At 41.9% G+C, this 20,060-nt stretch overlaps 1 protein-coding gene across 1 annotated transcript in view; it reads right to left on the minus strand.

Moving 5' to 3' along the window:
• LOC118690109 (glypican-5-like) overlaps positions 1-20,060 on the minus strand; it is a 379,548-nt gene that overhangs the window by 277,003 nt on the left and 82,485 nt on the right. The window contains exon 3 of the mRNA XM_036388826.1: positions 14,117-14,811. Within this exon, the coding sequence (XP_036244719.1) occupies positions 14,117-14,811 (695 nt within the window). The remainder of the gene's footprint in view (positions 1-14,116; positions 14,812-20,060) is intronic.

Below are 20,060 nucleotides of genomic sequence, written 5' to 3' on the forward strand. Positions count from 1 at the left end.
CTGAAAAGGCAGCTCTATGAAGTATGCTCAGTTTATTAGTCCCTGACTCTGCAAGGGACAAGCAAAGCAGAACAGGGATAAGTGAAAGTGGGGCTCCCCCATGCAATCTGTGAAACAACAGACAGTATGTAGATGAAAAAGTAAATTAAATAATGCCAAGTCCAAGTAACACAGCATTGGATTGTTTATGCTTTCAGTACCTAATTTTTCTCTGTGTATTTTAAAAATCTAAAACTCTAAGATGAAAGAGAAAGGGAAACAAGGGAGTACTTGGAAAAAGATTTCAGAAGAAAACACTTGAGCAAAACCACTCAAATCACTCAAAAAGAGAGATTATTTTCCTAATCATGACCAATGTGTTGGTGAGAAACGACCCTAAAATAACCCTAAACTTTTATACCCAAAGATAATCAGCCTCAAAAACCAAAGCAAGAGATAGTTTGGGTTCAGGAACTTTGTGGGAAATTCATGTCTGTAACACCTTCCCCAGGTGGCAGCAATGGCTGGAGAGGCTCAGGTGGGGAACAGAACAGGACTGAGCTCAGTGCCACAAACCCTGCAAGGCCACACAGCTTTGAAGGCTATGAAATCCAAGCAGATGTTAAAATACTTGTTTCCTTTCTACTATTTGAGTAAGTGCACTCCCTTAGAGAAATTCTCATCAAAAGTTTAAGAAATGTGTGAAAAAAATAGAGCAAAAATGGAAAAGAATTTACGGCCTTATGGCTCAGCTCAAGAAAATTTAGATGCTCCAAAGCAAAAATGGTCATGAGGTCTTTGGCAGCAAACCAGTGAGGCACAGAATTTCTTGTTCTGTCCCCAACCTTTCACAAAGCATTTTACAAACAGTGTGCACAAGGAAAACTGGAACCACTCAGACCTTGCAATGACAAGATAATATTTTAAGTCTCACACACCCATTAGTGCACAAAGTAATGATGGGACAAAAACAACTTCTTTGGAGTCTGATGTCAAAAAATGGTATTTATACTGCAGAATACTGTAAAGAAGTGATGAAACATTTTCATGGGTCAGATGCACAGGGGAGGAACATGAAAAGACTTTTTAAAGTGTATCATGTCTTATGAATTGTAAATCCTGGGTCACTACATGTAGTCTCAAAACAGAACCATGACTGGTTAGACATTTTCACAGTTAAATATAATGAACAAGCCATTCTTTTTTTTCTGTCAGATCATGATAAATGTCACTTCAGCTAATCATCATGAAGAATTAAGCTCATATCAAAATTCAGAGTCTACCAATGGAGCAGCTCAAATCCTGCAAGAAGCTGACTTCATCATTCCATCAGGGATGAAGCCCCACAGCTGAGGGTGTATCCTGGGCAAGCTTAGACAAAGAGAAGTACAGATTATATATACTTAATGATTAAAGCTTGCAGAGTAATGCACCACATACCTCACAAAAAGCCCAACAAAACACAAAGTGCCTTTTTTTGTAAAACCCACAGGACTAATTAAAGGGAGAGGAGTGAGAGAAACTGAACAGAATCCCTGAAGATGTGCTGCTGTGTGGGTGTGAAAGGGGGTGTGTGTCACTCACACACTCCTGTCCCTCCCCAGGAATCAGCAGCAGGGAAGGAAACACCTGAGAGGGTCAGGCTGAGTGCTCTGCAGAGCCCACACACAGATTAGTCCAGCCAAGGCCCCCTCCAGCACAGGCAAAATATGGCTAAAAGCAGCTTGAAATGGTAGGATTGGTCAATGGTAGGATTAGTCAAGCAGGACAGCCTAAGAGGAAGACAGATGATGTTGATAGGTCCTCACCAGCATTCCAGAGTCTTCAAATACTGGGGGTGGGGGTGTCCATAATTGTTTTTCCAGGTCTTTCCCATGTCTTTTGTCTCAATTTCTTGCATTCCTTTCCCACTGCATTGCCTCCATATTCTTCTATATCTCTTTCTCCTGGGTTAGCTCTTTTTTCTCTCCACACAAACAAGATTCTCTCAAAACCACTGCCTGTCTCATTCTAACTATGAATAGTGTAACTTTCCTCTGTTACCTCAAATCATTGTTTCAGTTCTTCCTGTGTGCCTCTCTTCCCTTCTGCCAGTGTCCAGCAGTTCAGAACATAAATGACAAAGTCCTGTCACAAATGAAGGCTTTCCCAGACATGATGTACAATTCCTGAGAATTTGCCTAGCTTAACTTCTTCCTGCAATCTTCTGTTCCCTAAAAGATGTGTTCCTTGAGTCTGAGCTTTCTCTCCAAATTCTCATCTGTGTCACACTCACTCACTAGAAAAAAAGAGGGGAAACCATCTAATTACAATATAGAGAACATATTAGGAATGAGAACCAAGGGTAAACTTCATACACCAAGCACAGCACTGAGTCAAAACAGTCTTACTAAGTGAAGATCTTAACAGAAAGTATTGACAAAGAAACAAAACAGGGACAAAGCATGGACATCTCTCTAAAAAGAGCCAACAGACCATTCAAACTCTCTCTATATATATTAAAAAAAAAAAGTATTTATATAGATAGATAGATATATCTATATAGGTGTATATATATATAGATATATATTTGTGCACATCTCTGAGTACTCCCACTGTGATGCCATGGGAGCAAACAAGGATCCCTCTGTAAGGGCACAGTGATGGGCAGAAATGCCCCAATGTCCTCTTCCACCTGCCCCTCAATCCTCCTCCTGTACATCCAATTTCCCGCTGCTCCTGCCAGTCTAGCACACCAGGGCTCTGTGCTCATCCTTCAGACTGCATTCCTGATCCACCCCAGCTCCAGAGAACAGAGCACAGACCTGAATGCTTGAAACAATCTGGAAATTACTGTATTTTTTTCTCTTTCCCCTATCCTCCAATCCTTATTAATATTTCCAGTAGTAAATGCCCTCTAGGGAGCTCTGCAACAAGGAGGCCCCCACCTCTGGGAAAATGAGGATTCAGGTGCTGCCATGGCTCACAAGCTCATGAGCTACGGGTCTGTAATAAAAGCAACACAATTTCATTCCAGAGGATTAAAACTGTTTGATCTCCCAGAAAACAACTACAGGAGATAGTGCAGAGCAGAGCAGGTTTGCAAAGAAACAGAGATCAGAGGCACCAATATACACCTCAGGTAAGGAAACAGAGGCTCTCAGCATTGTAAAAAGTCAGCTTTGGAAGTTGTGTCAGTGACTGCCAGTAACTCAGATGTAACACAGCTGTCAGAATGTTCAAGCTCTGTCCTGACTTGGAAAATCAGATATTTTATACTATCTCCAGTTAGTGACAGAGAATCCAACACATGCTTGATGTCACAGAAAAAATGTGTGTATCTTTCTATATAAATGGCAAATGTTGCTGTGAGCAGAGTCCCTTTGAGCTGGTCAGGGCAGACACTGGCTCCACTTGGCCCAATGGCTGCAGAAAACATCTGTCTGCTACAGAAAATACATTTGTGCAGCCTTAGAAAGGCCACATCTCTCTCTAGGCTTCAAGTTTTTAAAAGGAAAAGCAGCTCTCCTCTAACTGCAGGTACAAGAAGTCCAGTAGCTACCATTTATAGTTCCATTTCCCCTTATATAACCTGTGCCCTATAAACTGTGCCCACTTCTCTGGTTTATATAGACATGGGTGGACCTGAGGAAAACTCAGTGAAGGTTTTGTATAGATGGACTAGAAGAATTAAAAAAAAAAAAGTAAAGCTTCACTATAATTAATAAAGCCTAGAGAAACACAATAAAATCATCAGGGCCTTTCAGCTCATCTGGCACAGAAGGGCACACACCCCATGAGCCACCAGGCTCCTGTTTCCAAGCTGTGCCCCAGGTTCATTAGCACAGCTGGGAAGCATTACAGCATTTCTCCTGTAACACCAAATGCTGGTAGTGTGGTCATTTTTCCTCAATTTTTCCAATTAATGCTAACCTAACTGAATGATTTACTGGGAAACAGGAGAGGAAAAGGAAAGCTGGTGCTCAGCTGGATGAATATGTCATTTTTCCCAGTGTACAAGACAGAGGTCTTCACAAGAGGCGGCCTCTTTTGGGGCAGAAGGTGACAACAGAGCCAGCTGGCTTCTCACTGCAATCTCGTGGCCCATCTAGTGCCAGCAGGCTGAAGCCCTGAACTCAAGACAAATGGAAAAACTGAACATGATCTCCAGGCTCCTGGAAGTGCCTTCAGGGAAGCTGTGACAGCTGACGACCTCCTCACTGTCCACCTTGCCTTGCACAACCCAAAGGTGCTGTCCCTGTGTCTCCAGAGGAGGCAGCCAGCACTGGTAATATCAAATACTGACAGGTAAGAACACATTTTTCTTCTCTTTCACACACTAATGTCCACAGCTCCACTTGTATTTTAGTCTTCTAGTCCATCTATACAAAGCCTTCACTGAGTTTTTCCCCAGTCCACCTATGTCTGCATAAACCAGAGAAGTGGGCACAGCTTATATAAGGGAAAATGGAATTATAAATGATAGTTATTGGACTTCTTGTACCTGCATTTAGAGAAGACCTGCATTCCTTTTAAAAACTTGAAGCCTAGAGAGACATGTGGCCTTTCTAAGGCTGCACCAAAATCTACTTAGGATCAAAAATAGAAATGAAAGGAATTCAAAGTAAAGACAGAAGAATTATCACACAACTTCAGCTGGAGATTGAACAGACAATGCCCCAAGCTGTTTGTAAAAGAACTTGAAGCACTAAGATTGTTTGGCACTGCAGCCCCTAAAAGGTGAGCAGGGAATGAAACAAAGACCTACAAGTTAACAGATTAGCCCCCAAATGCCTCGTTGATAAAAACAGGACTGCAAGTTATTGATAGAAAATGCAGTGCTAGAATTTACTTTATAGTTCAGTTTTTATATTCAACAAAATGTAACACTGTTCAAGGTACAATTTAGATGGCTGGTGTGTGTTTGGGGTTTTTGGTCATTTTTCCCCCAAAATCTCAACTATGCTAAATGCAAAATCAATGAAAAGCTTTCTGAACTATCTTAAAAATTAAATTAATCTGGGAAAATTTATTGTTTGAATTGGCAAATCCCCTGCTGGCAACCAAACGGTTAAAGAAAAAATAAGGGGAAAAAAGCCTTAAAAGACTCAGGAGAATTAGCTGTTGCTAAAACAATTTTATGGTCCTTTCCACTCCAGTGGAGGTAGTTTGTATGGCTGACTGGAATCTATTCAATGCTGTCAAACATCTAACACTCCCATAGCCAGACGCCTCACAATGAATAACAAGCAGCCTCGCTGCCAATATGCTCGAGCTGCATTTTTTACCAGGGACTGGACCCCAACCCAGCAACACTCCAACTTCATTGTTCCATGCCTTGTTAATTTATAAGACCAAAAATTAACCACAACAAACAGAAGTGCCAAAATTCTAAAGCGTTGCAGCTACAAACCCCATCATATTTAACAAACCACAATACAGAAAGTCAGGTTCGTAAAAAGAACCTGCACATCTAATTTCTCTTTTGTAGTTTAAATTGATTTCATAATAGAAAATAACACTCAGTTTCAGCAGATGACTTCCATAATCTGGGGAGGCTCACAGTAAGTGCACAGAATGAAAAAGAAAGAAGTAGAAAGAATGAATAAAGTGTACACAACTCTCATTGAAACACTAAGCACATCATCTGTCATCCTGAGTATCATCATTTCCATAAATATTATCCCACCCATTGATTGCCTTGCTCAGTGCTGTGCTTCAAGCAGAATCCTGGACTCTTACCATATTTACATCCTTCATCTTTCAGCTCTAATAATGCTGAAGTGCTGACACCAGCCTCTCATTGCAGGGAAGATAGAGAGTGCTCAGTGACAGCCCTGGCTCTGGGAAATTACAGCTCTGCTCTCCTGGCAGCTTTATGATTATGGCTCTGACAGGCCTTGTGTTCTGGAGCTCATCTCCTGCCCTGGGCACATCCTCATCTGCTGCAGCACCAAGCTAAAGTCAAACAGGACACACACATTTCCATGGAGCTATCACTGAGCATTTTCAGCTTTGGGGGAAAACCAGCACCATTCCACCATGTTTCAAACAGCTGATGACTCTGGGGTTTACTTTTAATTATACTTGCTGCTAGAGTTCCCAGCATCTAATTCTCTAGGAACCCATAAGGTGGTGCTGAAAAATTCCAGAGCCTGGCTTTGTAAAACAAAGTGAAGCAAAGCAGCTGTTTTGAGAAAAAGTGGCCATATCATGCAAACAGCCCTGAGAAAATCTAAACTCGAGTCCACAGCAGAACTCATGAGCTCATTCTTATTGAATAAAAATTGCTGCTGCACTTTCAGAGCTGAGCTGATCACCCACATTAAAAAGACACAGCTTTGAAGGAGTTAATGAAAAGCAAGGGGCTGTGAGTGTCAGTGTGTGCACAAGTGCTTGTGGGTGCTTGTGCTGTGTTGACAGCACTGAACATCCCAGAGGGACAGGCTGGGCTGCCCTGCAATGCTCAGGGACATTGCTCCATCAGCCATGCACTGTTAAGGATGTATTTAGAAGCAGCATCAATGAGGTATCATTGTTTTTAAGCCTAACGAAAACAACAAGGAAGTAATAAAATGTAAAATTCAGGGACTACCATCACTGAATTATTTTACCTAAATACAGGTAGTATCCTTAATAGAAAGTGATTTTTTTTAAATTCATTTCTACAGCACTAGAATTTTTTTAAATTTAATTTTTAATTTTTTTAATTTTAATTTTTTAAAATTCATTTTTACAGCACTAGGCCTCTTGCTCTGAAAGCAGGGTACTATTTCTTTCTACTCATCATAAACCTGCTGTCCTTACTCTCTACATCTGGCCCTACAGCATTCATCAGCACATGCACTGGAGAAGAACTACCCAAATTATGCACAATTTCACCTGGTTTGAAGCAGCATGCATACACATCTCCAGAAAGCACTCACCTAACAGCATTTCTGGGACCCCACAAACACACACAAATAAATACCTGACACATTTTCGACAAACACTTTGGCACACGTGTCAAACAAGTGTACCTTGATTGTAAACAGGAAAAATTGTCACAAAAACACAAATAGTCCCAAAATCTTAACCACAAATGATGAATCACAGATAAAGCTGGTCTCAGACCAAAAGCAGGTAAAAGCTACATCCATCAATTCCACTGATATCCATGTTTAACATGAGCCTTTTAGGTTACATACTCACACAAAATCCAAGATTTAGGGAATGAAAAGTGGAACTTGAGTACTGCTCCAGCAGGCAGAAAAGAGCTTTTTATCTTACTACAGACTAATGAGTCATTAATAGTGTGGCTAAGCACTATCAGCAAGTCAGCAGCCAGTGGGGAGGCAAGCTGGGCCTTGTGAAGGGAGAGACACATCCATGCAAATGCATCATCACTCCTGCAAAAGCAACTGAAAGCTGCACAATTGCTGTCAAATCCAATTCTTAGCTACATGTTTAGTCAAACAAATGACAGCTGGATAACACCCAGCAAATATTCTCAGAACTAACACAATTGTAATTACATGGTGTTTCTTTATTCCTGCTCCACTCGATAACAGACTTTTGGAAATATGTATTTCAATTTAACCTACTCCACTTTGACATAAATACTTAATTTCAAGCAGTTCCATTGCTACAGATGGGAGGATCCTTACCACCAGGAAATCAGGCTACTCTGTGGCATCAAACACCTGCATGGAAGAGAACTGTCATTACCCAACAGGGGCCAGAAAGCTCCTTGTATCCCCCCAGGGAGCTGTTCAAGGCTACATGAGCTCTAATTCTGCAGAGGACTTCTGTAACAGATGGAAATAAGGCAAATGCATTAAACAATTTAGATTATTATTTCCAGAAATACTTCTACAGGACTCAAGTGTCAAAATGCTTTTAAATCAAGCAAATTGCACGTGGCAAGACTTACAAAGCTGCCTGCAAGAATTAGATGCTTACACTCCATGAAATTCAGTTGATTCCAGGGATATAGCTCCACTGCTGCTTTTTAAAAATTCACCCATGACTGACCATAACATGAGAGCAGTATCTTAATGAGTATAAAGCCCAAGAGAAATAAACCAAAAATTTAATGCAGACTTATTTTTGCATGTGTACAGCATGGTGAAAGCCATCCTCTTCCCTTTCCCACAGAAAAAGGTCATTGCAAGGTGTGCCCTCAGGGCAATTCCCCTGCTTTCTACAAGGTCTCCTCCTGCCCCAGCATTCACAAAGGATTTGAACCTGATGTACATTCACATAACCTGGGTTCATGAGAACCAGATATGAAAGGACTGCAAGAAGTGCTGCTAAATCAGAGAGGGCTGCTTGGAGATCTTTAACAGAAACCTCACCACAGCTGAGGGCTCCTCCAGTTTCTGTTTCAGAGGAGGTTTCCTGCTAAGTGCTTGGAAAAAGCAAAATGTCATTTAAAATAACATAACTTTCCCTGTCCTTTTTTATAGTTGTTTTCTGCAATCTAACCACAAGGAATTGAATATACTGCTTTAACCTCTGCTAAGTACAGTTTTTATACTTATTGACAGCTGGTGTTGATCATTTGAATTGGAAAACTTGCAGGAAGGAAGCACCTGAGTTCAGCCCTGAGTGTTCTCCAAAGCCTCCAGGAGTGTTTTATGATACCATTCAATGTCATTAATCAAGTAGTTCATTACTGGCTGGCAGAAACTCTTTGTTGCTGTGAACTCACTCAGCACAAAGTTATTTTGTTCATAGTACTGCCACTTCCTTTTCAAATTTGTAAGGTTACTGTGCATCAGCCTCCTGCTGCTGCAAATTTGGCACTCTCTTCTCTAAGCTTTTCTTTCCCTAAAGGTGACCATTTAACAGATCTTGGGTCTTTTATTTTTTATTTCTGCATTCCTCATAATTTAAGACACCTGAGTTACTTTCTGTAAGCCTTCCAGACACTGCTGAATTTTTACCAGAAAATTTATAGTAAGGTTTTATATTTGTTTTCCCCAAAGACCCCTTCCCCTGTAAGTTCTGGCTCAAGGCCACTGCAGTAACACAGGCATTCCAGGATACCCCAAGTATGTTTTTCCAGCGGCAGATGCCCCCTTCTGTCCTTAAACTGAATCTAGAAGAAATCTATACAGTTTGCTTGTTCAGTGCAAAGGTCCCAGATGCAGCTTCTCAGCAGGGATCATCTGTTTTGGTTAAATGCAACATTTAAACCCACTGATGGGAGGAGATTGATCAACCAGCCACCAAGAACAACCATCTATCTACATGTATTTTCTGTTCGGTCTTTTTTTTTTTTTCCCTCCCCTGGGCTCTAATTTGCTCTTAATTCTGTGTAATTTGCCTCCCAGGTCCCAGTGACACCCCCAGCTGCAAAGGCCACAGCACAAGTGGCTGGACAGGCATGGAAAGCCCAACTCCTTTGTCTGGATTTTCTTTGTCAGCAAGGACAGCAGACCTTGCTAGAAGCTTTTTTCACCTTCTCATGCCTTTCTTGCATTTCTTCTAAACCACATGAACTTTTAAGAAACAACACTCAAATGAGCTGCCAAAAATAGGCATCAGAGAGTCTCTTTCATTACAACCTGAAACCAGACCCTTTAAAATACAAATGGTATTTAATGGATCTTTTCTCAATATTATCCATCTTTCTCCTCGATGTCATAGAAAGGTTGTCACTGATTTTGATCCAGTTTTGATCACAATCACTATTTCTGTGCTTCCTGACACTCCTGTAATTCCATGCATCTTGCATCTTAAACATCCCTTTCTGTATTTTTTCCTGCCTCAATCTGCTCCTCTTCCCAAAGTTTATTCTTCTATCACTTTTTTATATCACTGTTATCCCATTAATTGGTGAGCTTGTCTCCAAGAAATTAACTGCCTTGAGGCACATCTTTCTGCTTTCTCCTAGTGCTTAATCTCTGATCATATCTTGGTTTTATAATCCCTATCAAGCCTTTTATTAGCTTTTGCTTTTATTACTCCTAAAATCACAAAACACAATATGCTGGACTTTGCTCTTGCCTAACAGTTATCCATCCTAAAACCAGCAGGTCTGTGGCTTTTTACATTCTCCTCATTTAATGCTTCCTCAGCCATTATAACATTAGCAACAAGATAAATACTTGAACTCCTTGCAGCAAGAACACAGAGAAGTACCAGATGTGCCTTCCCACATTCCAAATATTCTGCTAGCACACATCCCTTTGCATTTCCCAGCCCTTTGCATTCCCACCACAGGCAAAGGGATTCTGATCCAGACACAGGAAAGGGGAACCTCTGGAGCCATGAACTGGCAAAGGAAATCTGAAGGAAAGGGAATGGAAATGGAAATGAAAGGAAATCTAAAGGAAATCTGTGCCTGGGCAGGGCAGCAACTCCTGAGTGCCCCCTGGTCCAGCAGGAAAGCCATCCCACAGATCAGGGGTGCCTGGCAGAAGCAGCAGTGCCACTGTGGGGCAGGATGGCCAAGCCTCACTGGAGGCCCAAAGGGAAGCACTGAGAGCTGGAGCTGGAGGGACTGGTCAGATTCCAGCCATTGTGATCCAGCAGAAATCCTCACTCTGTTTCCACCAGCCACCCCATCCACGACGTGCTGGAGTGGGACTGCAGCTCCCTGCCAGGGAACAGCTCAGTGGGATGCGGCTCCAGGGGTGTGGGCACTGTTTGTTACCCCACCTGCCTCAAGTGCCAGCACCACATGCACTTCAGAACTGCCCCTCCTCCTCCTCCTCCTCCTCTCTTTATTTCAGCTGAGAGCAGTTTACTTTCCCTCTGAACCAAAAACAAAATTAACATCAGCAATGATGTGTAAGTACAGAGCTTGTACAGCAATACAGAAACTGAACACATGAAAAAGGAGACCAGCTTTAAAACATAAAGGCAGAAAAAGAAATGAACAAAGAGGAAGATGCTAAGGAAGGCTAAGGCAAGCTGGTGTGTGTGGCTGGCACCACGAGGCAGCCAGGGCTCCTAGCAGGGGAAGGACAATTAGATTGAGCAGATGAGAGCAATGCTGCTGATTGCTGGTGCTGCAGAGCCGGGCTGGCCTGCATTAGGCTCAGTAATCTGGATGCAAGCCAGCATCATTGAACAAATGGCATGGCACATCCCCAGGAATCTGAGGAGACACTACCAATATCTTAAAGGTGACCTCTCACACTTGCTATCCCAGCAAATCAGGCAATTCTCTTGGCTGTAATGGACAAGATCAGCAGAGGCCACTTTCCTGAAGCTATGCACGCCTCATACAAATAGGATTTTTAGTTTTAGATTTAATATCAATTGACTGCACCTCATTTGAGCAAAGTATCCTAAGTGCTTTATTGGTTTATTTCAGCCCTTCCCATTTTAAAGAAAACATAATCTAACTTTCCATTATTCATTATCATCCAGGCAGGCAACAAGAGAAAAAAAGAACCCTAATTTTTAGCCATATTGTCTATTAAAAATGTAAAATGTTTTCTAAAAGGGCAAGCACATTAATTAAGGCTGCCTCGGGATAAATGAAGATTACTAGGAGTGCTCTGCTTTCCTGGATGAGTTTTCCATTATAATCAAATGAAACCAATTACTGCCTTTGTAATGGAAACTACCTAAGCTGAACATTTCCACTTTTGCAGAAGCTGGGGAGTGCAGTGAGCAAGCAAAAAAAGGTCCCCAAACACTTGGGAAAGAAAAAGAGAATGTAACTTTTCTGGGGAAAACAAAGAATCCTGTAAGTAAAACCAACAGTAAAACACTGGGTGCACATCAAATGGCCCCAGTGTAATTGAGAATCCCAGCCTGGATTCCCAGAAGCCATCTCCAGCAGGAAATCCTGAACCTGAGCACTGAACTCCTTTCTGCTTCTTCAGAGGAGAAAATAAAGCCTAATTAGGCTCAATTTTCTAAATAATGGCTATCCTCTCCTCTGTAACTAATCAGGAAAATTTTAAACCAGTATCAGATGAATGCTTGTTCAAATAGTGAAACATGCTCTGTCTTCTAAACACCATCTTACTCTGCAGGCACCTGGAAGGATTGAGGGTAACAAACACTGAGGCACAGCTCTTATCTTCAAACATCCTTTGCCATCCTACTGAGCAGCCCCTAGAACAACACACAACAGCACCTTCTTCTGCACATGGAGGTTCTGCCAGTGACAGAAAGCACAGATAACTTCAGGGAAAAAAGAATTAATGGAATTTCAAACACAACAGCATTTTCTGAGCTTATTCCAAATGGAAGAAGGCAAATGTTTAAAGGCATTGCTAGGGAACTAAGAAAGCCCCAAATAAAACTATTTGAATAATCTTTAAAGAGAGTCTGGAGCCTGAAAGAGACTTGAGAGAGAATGCTACTTCCAAATCACCTAAAAGCAATACACTCATTGAGTTCACCCATGATTATCCAATATTCACCTGGACCATGAATTTTACCCCCAGGAAGCTAAGGAAGAGCATGTTAATTATGAGGCTGATAAAGGCAGAGTTGTGTTTTAGCATTCTGTCCATGAAATCAGCAATGAAGCTCTACAGTGATTTTAGAGGTGTCCATCTATAGTCAGATAAAACCAATATACAGTAATGGTGTACTTTGATTTCTGGTTCCCTTTTAGACTAATTTAAAAACAACTTCTGAGTGAAAATAGGGGCAGAGGCAGGAACATTGGACACAACATGTTCTAAGTTTAACACTTCTCCATGGGGAACATTGTGACACAACCCAACTTTAGCACAATGCAGATCTGCAGCACATGCAGGCTCCAATGCCCACTATTCTACCCAAGAACCTGGAAAAATGTCATAAAGGTTTTCCATGTTAATCTCTCAGTGTCAGATAAACTAGCAAGTTTGCCATTCATGAAAAGGAAAGGAAAACTGAGGCAACACGAACTGAGTTTTAACTAAAATACTAAAGTGAAATTCTATCAGATTACAGCAAGTGGTTGGGGTTTTTTGTAATTTATGTGTTATAACTGACTCTAGGTATGGCTCTGTCAGGTGTTCTACAGTGAGGGGAGCTGCAATATTAGAGATTCTGGAAGGTTGCAAACATAGAAGCATTTTTCTCCTATTAAAAAAACCTTCCTTTGTTTACAATAGACTCTGCCACAGCTTCTTTCTGTGGAATCTCTGGACTACCTTCTGTCTTACATGATGTGGTGACCAAAGTACTACACAGAAATTAAATATTTAAATTTGTGCATTTCCATCTGTGCTCTCTCCAAGAGTTCCTTTACTTTAAAGACAGGCAGATCTACCTGCATTTTTTAGATTAGTCTTTATACCCTACTTAAGGCCACACTGCTACATTTTTACCACTGACAGTTGTGTTAACTTCATACAGACATAGTCAGCTGCATCATCTTCATTTCAGTAATTTCTAGCCTAATCTCCAACACCTTGAGAGAACACCTGCCAGTCATATGCTGCTATTATTTATGTGACAGTTCTACCATCCTAGTTCTTTCCCCTTAATCTACACCACTCACAAAGCTGTTTCCAATTCAAGTGCATTTTTTATCCTTTACTTACGTAAATGCTGCCAAGTAAGTCTGAATGTTTTCATGCTCTTTTCCCAAGTTCTGTATGATAGATGTGCCCATTACCTGTACTACCTTCCTGATGTCTCAGTCAACACAAAAGTAAAGGGACTGTAAAATTGTGAAAGTCTATTCTTTTGCCTTTATTTAAAAGCTCACTTTTCTAGGCCCTTATACCAAATCCTGTGGGATGTCCCACTTGCTACAATTACATGCCAGGATAACACCTGATTGATATCCAGTATCAATTTTTGTTTAGAAAACAAAACTGTGAAAATCAATTCTTTTGTCTTTATTTTAAAGCTCACTTTTCTAGGCCCTTATACCAAATCCTGTGGGATGTTCTCACATGCTACAATTCCATGCCAGGATACACCTGATTGATATCCAGTATCAATTTTTGTTTAGAAAACTGTGCAGACAAGGCAGAGCTCTGCTTTACTGGGTTCCTTCTAAAGAAACAAATCCCCCCAACCCTTTCATTTCAAAGCAGACTCTACTGAACCCCACCATAATTCTCTGTAAAGTCTGCATGGGCTATTAGACACACATCTAGCTAAAGTCTAAAAACTGCTGCAAAGACAACACCAACTTGTTTAAATGTTTATCCACAGAAGGAGGAAATTGATAAACGGCAATGACAGATTCTAAGGGAGCACTTACTGTGGCAGAGAGCTGTGGTCCATTGAGCTGTGCATGCAGGATGGCCTCGTTGATGGAGCTCCAGATCCCAGCCAGGGCCGTTTCCAGCTCGTGCGAGGCAGCCATTTCATTAGTGAGATATTCCAGCGTGGAGATGAACTCCCTCCACTGAGCATCCAGCTCTGCCACGCTGGCCAGGCAGCCCCTCATGACATTGAGGCAGTAGCCCACGCAGGGCCTGATGAGGGTGAGCCCCTGGCAGTGCGGGCAGTACTGCATCTTCACCAGGGCCCGGCTGCACTCCTTGCTCAGAGCCGCGTGCTCCGTGCTGTTGATCACCTCGATGCCCAGGCTCAGCGCCTGGCTCAGCATCCTGCTGGCCCAAAGGGATTTTGACAGCTCTGTAACCATGTTTTTAGAGTAGTGTCCAAAGGGATTGATGTCTTGCCTTGTAAGCCGCAGACACTCCGTGTAGTCCTCTGACAGATCTGTAATTCCTGGGTTTATTAGCCGGCTGTAGACCAGAGGAAAGAGACTGTCAAAGAACCGCAGAACTGCACTTTCCACGGTGGTCTCTGCACCCAGAATGTAGAGAGAGATGTCTGTAAAAAGCTCCTTAACGGGCTCTGCTGCTTCTTTTGCCATAGGTCTGTACGCTGTCTCAAACAGGGAACTCGTGCGGTTCTCAGCAAAGCGAAGCAAAGACTCAAAGGCCTCTAAAAAGGGGGCAGGGGAGAGAAAGAACTAGAGGTTAATGGCAGGCACCTGAAATCTCAGTCACAGGACTAACACTGTCCTGAACAGGAACACCAATAGTTACATGGAATCTGAAATATCAATGCAATAATACGAATACAGCTTTCAGCAGTAATGTGATTAAAAGGACCCTGTGTGTAATGAAGGCAACACTTAAGAATTGGTTTTCTTAAAAATAAGATGATTCTGTTCTCACTAGCCAGACCCTGATCCACCAAGGACTCACACAGATTCCAGGCCAGGGCTGGAGCACAGTCCAGGGCTGTGTAAGGTGGTTTTTAGAACTCACACTGCATATGGGCAGTTCAGATGGGTACACTTCCAAAGCATCCCTCAGCTCAATTGTGAGGCAACTGAATATACACAGAAGCTGAAGGTTTTGTTTCATAATTCTTGAGTAAGTGGTTGAGAGGCACTTCTTGCAAAGTACAACTCCAAAATGAAGGAAAAGAATATTGCTGTGTGAATAAATTCTCTCCCCATAACATTGGCCACATCTGGACACCAGCCAGTGGTTGGGGAGGACTTGACATCATGTCCACTATGACCCAAAACCAAAGTGAAATAAACAAATCAGGAAAACATTATCTCCTTTAATTACACCATTTCTGAGTGGCCTAAGAAAAAATAATATTTAAGGAGTTCCACAGTTAACACATTTCAAAGGGCACATGGCAAGTATTATATACCCAAACCACTGACTGGGGTGCTAGAATTCATGAACAGGGCAAGGAAGGGATCAGTTTTCCAGATTATTTTTAATGACACAGAAGACAGTAATCCACACCATTCCCACTGCTTTCTTTGGAAGCTCTCCAACAAAAAGCCTCTGCCATAAATCATCCTTGCACTCCTCTGGGTGGCAAGCAGCTCCAGGCCAGGCAGATCTGTCACTCCACTGAGGCCTGGCCAGATAATGGGGCTTGGTCTAATCCTCTCCTCCTCTCATGGCAACGTGGCTGTGCGATTCCCTGCTCTGCAGCACAGCCCCAAATCACCCAGAGATCAGCCCCACAAAGAGCAGAAACAATACACAGCTGCAGATTAGCACAGCCTGGCAAGGTTCTGCAGCAAAGCCTGCACACTGCGCCGTCCCTGGGACAGCTCCTGGCAGCTGACTCCTGCTATGATTGCATTGCAATCCCTTTTAGCACAGAGTGTGCTTTCACTGCACTGATAACAGCACATCTCACTGCACAGCCATCAGCAGCATTGTGCACACACATGCTGCAAAAAATCCCTTCAGCACTCGCACTGGGATTACAGCAGCTAATAGTTTGGAAGGGCTTATAAAATCCTAGAAATTACGGAAGCAGATATACTCCAGTTGAAAAAGATGACAGTACACTTGGCAGGGAAACACCTTGCCAAGTTTCAGACTGAAGCAGAGCTGACAACAATTCTGAAAATTGGATCCAGGATAGGAATCTTGACACAACCTAAACTGTGGTTTGTTGTGTGCTATTGCATGTCACAGATCTCTTTTATGGAAAATCCTTTCTTTAGGATTTTTCCTCCTGAGAAGCTGAGAGGCCTCAGGAACAAAATGTAACCAATGGTTATCTGCTGCTGTGGAATGCAACAGGTGCATCTGGGATTGGGCTCATGGGGTTGTTTCTAATTAATGGCCAATCACAGACAGCTGGCTCAGACTCTCTGTCCCAGACACAAGCCTTTGTTATCATTCCTTCTTTTTCTATTCTTAGCCAGCCTTCTGATGAAATCCTTTCTTCTATTCTCTTAGTACAGTTTTAATATAATATATATCATAAAATAATAAATCAAGCCTTCTGAAACATGGAGTCAGATCCTCATCTCTCCCCTCTACCCTCGACCCCTGTGAACACGGTCACAACAGCACACTGGTAAAAGGGGTTTTTACATCACCTCTATATGTTCATTTCTAAAGGAAACCAAAACATTGTTATCACACTAAAAACTCAGTAGAAATATTACAAAACATAAAAACAGGTGTTTAAGTTTCTTCCCTATGCATGGTCCCTTACAGATATTCAGCTTATTATTAAATTATGGAGCAGGGACTGCTGTCTACAATGCCACCAATCTCACACTCTTCCTTTATCTTCCATATCCATAAAGGCACAACTGCAGGCATCACTCTCCTTACCTGAAAACTAAATAAAATTCATTTATCAATGTGCTAGTGCCATTATTTTCCCAAGAAAATAAAAGCCTCAGTGAAACATACAGGCAAACCATCCACTGGCAGCATACATCCCAAAAAAAGAGATTTCAGCAGATTCTGGGATGCTAAGTTGCAGGCTAGAAACTATGTAGTATTTTATTTTCAAACCTCTTAACTGTGAAAATTCTGCATTCTATTAAGTAAAATTCTGCATTATTCTGAGACAAGCGTGAAATCATGATATACAATAATGACATTTATTTTTCATGGCCTAAGGGAAAAATTGTGATAACAAATAGCTTCATTCCTCCTGCAAGAAGAGCCCTCACACCAAAAACATGGCACAAAAATACTGCTTGGGATTATAGATATGCTGCAAACCCCTGTCTGCTTCCTCCCATCATTGCTTCCTTATGACCACTAGTCAGACATGAAACCTGGCTTGTGCCTGAGGGCAATTACATTTCAGAAGGAAATATGCAGGTCCTTTTCCATTTTTAAGGCATTAAGAGGTGTTTGAGACAATCAAATTACTGTTCTTAGGCCTTCAAACCAGAAATTATTTAAAGGGGCTTCATGCAGTCAAATTTGGCAAGAATGGACAGCTTGAGTTGTGGCTGTATAGGGCAGGAGCTGCTGAGGTGATTAATTATCTGCTTTTTAGTGCTCTTTGTGTGGTACTTTGTACAAAGTTTCTAAACTCCAAGGAAGGTTCACCACAATCTGCAAGACCAGCTTCTCATCTATGCTGCCAAATACAGCGAACTTCAGACAGTTATGAAATCACAAAAAGCTGAATTCTATGCCTAAAGATACACTGGGAGAATTATTTGATCATCTTTCACTGTTGATGATCAACAGTGAAAGCCTTTGGCTTCAACACAACCCTACCCAGCAGCATGGAATATATTGCAAATATATCAATTCTGAACAGCAATAAGCCTTAACTGAAATAATCCAACACTTGATGAAAATATCAAATTCAGAAGCTTTTTGTCTTTCACTTGTATGAAAACAAATAGGAAGGTGGAGAGCAAGGTTTCTTCCCATGCTGCTGAAAAATCCCTTTTTGATTTAAGACTACAGGAAAAGTAGAATGACAATCAGATTTGAATTTTGAACGCCCACACTGGCAACCACTTAATGAAAGTCTGGCAGCATCACCTTCCATGGGGAGAATTTTGTTCAAACCGTGTGCTCACGGATGATGGTCATCACCTCTTTGCCTGGAAGGTTGTGCAAGATCTCCAACAGAAAGGGGCTCAGTTTGGTATTAATTCCTCAGAGCTAATGCAATTAATACGTGTAATTAATGCAGATATGCTTGCACCTTACTGCCCTGCAAGAATTAGTCACAGAACAATTGCAAGTGGGACACATTGAAGAATCATTGAGCCCCTGGAATACCCCTGTTTTTGTAACAAAAAAGAAATCGGGAAAATGGAGACTTTTACATGATTTACAGCAGATAAATGCTGTAATGGCAACAATGGGAGCTTTACAGGCAGGCCTTCCTACACCCACAATGATTCCACAGGAATGGCAAATAGTTGTCATTGATTTGAAAGATTGTTTCTTCACTATTCCATTGGCTGAGCAAGACCAAGAAAAATTTGCTTTTACTCTGCCTTCCACAATTCATGCTGAACCCCAATAAAAGATATCAATGGAGGGTATTCCCCCAAGGCATGAAAAATTTGCTGCCTGTTTGTCAATGGTTTGTGGCACAGGTCTTGTCAAAAGTCACTTGACTCCAGCACTGATGAACCTGGACACTCCAGCACAGCTGCTCAAACACAGCTCACCCCTGGAAGTTCCCATCTGTCCTGCTGGGGTCATGGATGAGCTATGGGGACAAGCCCAGCCCTGACAAGATCCACGCTGGGTTTGCTGCTCCCATGGCAGCACTGACCCTGCCGGGCCACGCAGCATCCCCTGTGCTGGGCTCCAGCTGCTGCCAGCCCTCAATGCACCCAAACTGGATGATGCTCAGTCTGACACTCTGTCCTGCCTTGGCTATGTGATGCTTTTATCCCCAATTGTCCATTCTGTTTATGCTGAATAAGAAGTTTTGCACCTTTAGGATGTTAAAAATGGGTATTTTATGATTGGCTTTTCGCAAATATTAAAAGGAATATTATATGTGTTGTGTTAGAAAGTTATGCTGTATTAATTCTCTTAAGTAGTGTGTTTAATATAGTTTTAGGTTATAAAAAATGTTAAAATAGAAACTATGCTATGTAGGATACTTTTTATAAAGAAAGGATGAGCAGCGAGACAGCAGCCACAGGACACCTGAATCTTTCAGAGAAAGAGAATTTATGGCCCTCTTATCAGAAGAAACGAACTTCTTCCTATCTTGACGGCACCGCCAGGATTCAGAGGAAGAAGCTGACACTGCCCAGACAGAATCCTGTGTTTGAATGGAATTTATGCATCCTGTATGAGATGGATGAACATGCAACAGGTTATTGTTTTTAAGGGTTAATCCTCTGTTAATGGGTGTCCTTTTTTGGGCTTGTGCTGCCCAGGAAAAGGTACCCAGACATCCATAACTCTTTGTTTCTATTGTCCTAATTCATATTGTCCAAATTATTATTACTCTAATTGTATTACTCTTTTTATAACCATTTTATTACTATCAAACTTTTAAAATTTTAAAAACAAGTGATTGGCATTTTTCACAAGGACTTGTTCCAGAGAGTGAAGGGGGGAGAGGAGAAGCAGCAGTTTGTTTTCTGCACTCACTCCTCCACACTCCTGCTCCTGGACTGTGCTGTCTGCGGATGGACAGACAGCAGGACAGAGCTGTCCTTTGCTTTAGTTAGTTGTAGCTAGCTGAAGCAAAGAAGTTCCCTGGACTGTGGTTTTTTCCTTTTCTTTGGAGCTGTTCAAACCTGCTCTGGACTGAACACCCAGCAGAGCACAGGCAGCTCCACCTGTGGCCACTGGGCTGGGCCTGGCCTGTGACATTTCCAGCACTGAGGGACTGATCAGAGACTGAGTGAGCTGAGCTGCAACCTGGGGAGGGACTTGCTCAGTTTGTCATCTCTTTTGGAGCAA

Source organism: Molothrus ater, chromosome 10, assembly GCF_012460135.2.
Source record: "Molothrus ater isolate BHLD 08-10-18 breed brown headed cowbird chromosome 10, BPBGC_Mater_1.1, whole genome shotgun sequence".
Lineage (NCBI taxonomy): Eukaryota > Metazoa > Chordata > Aves > Passeriformes > Icteridae > Molothrus > Molothrus ater.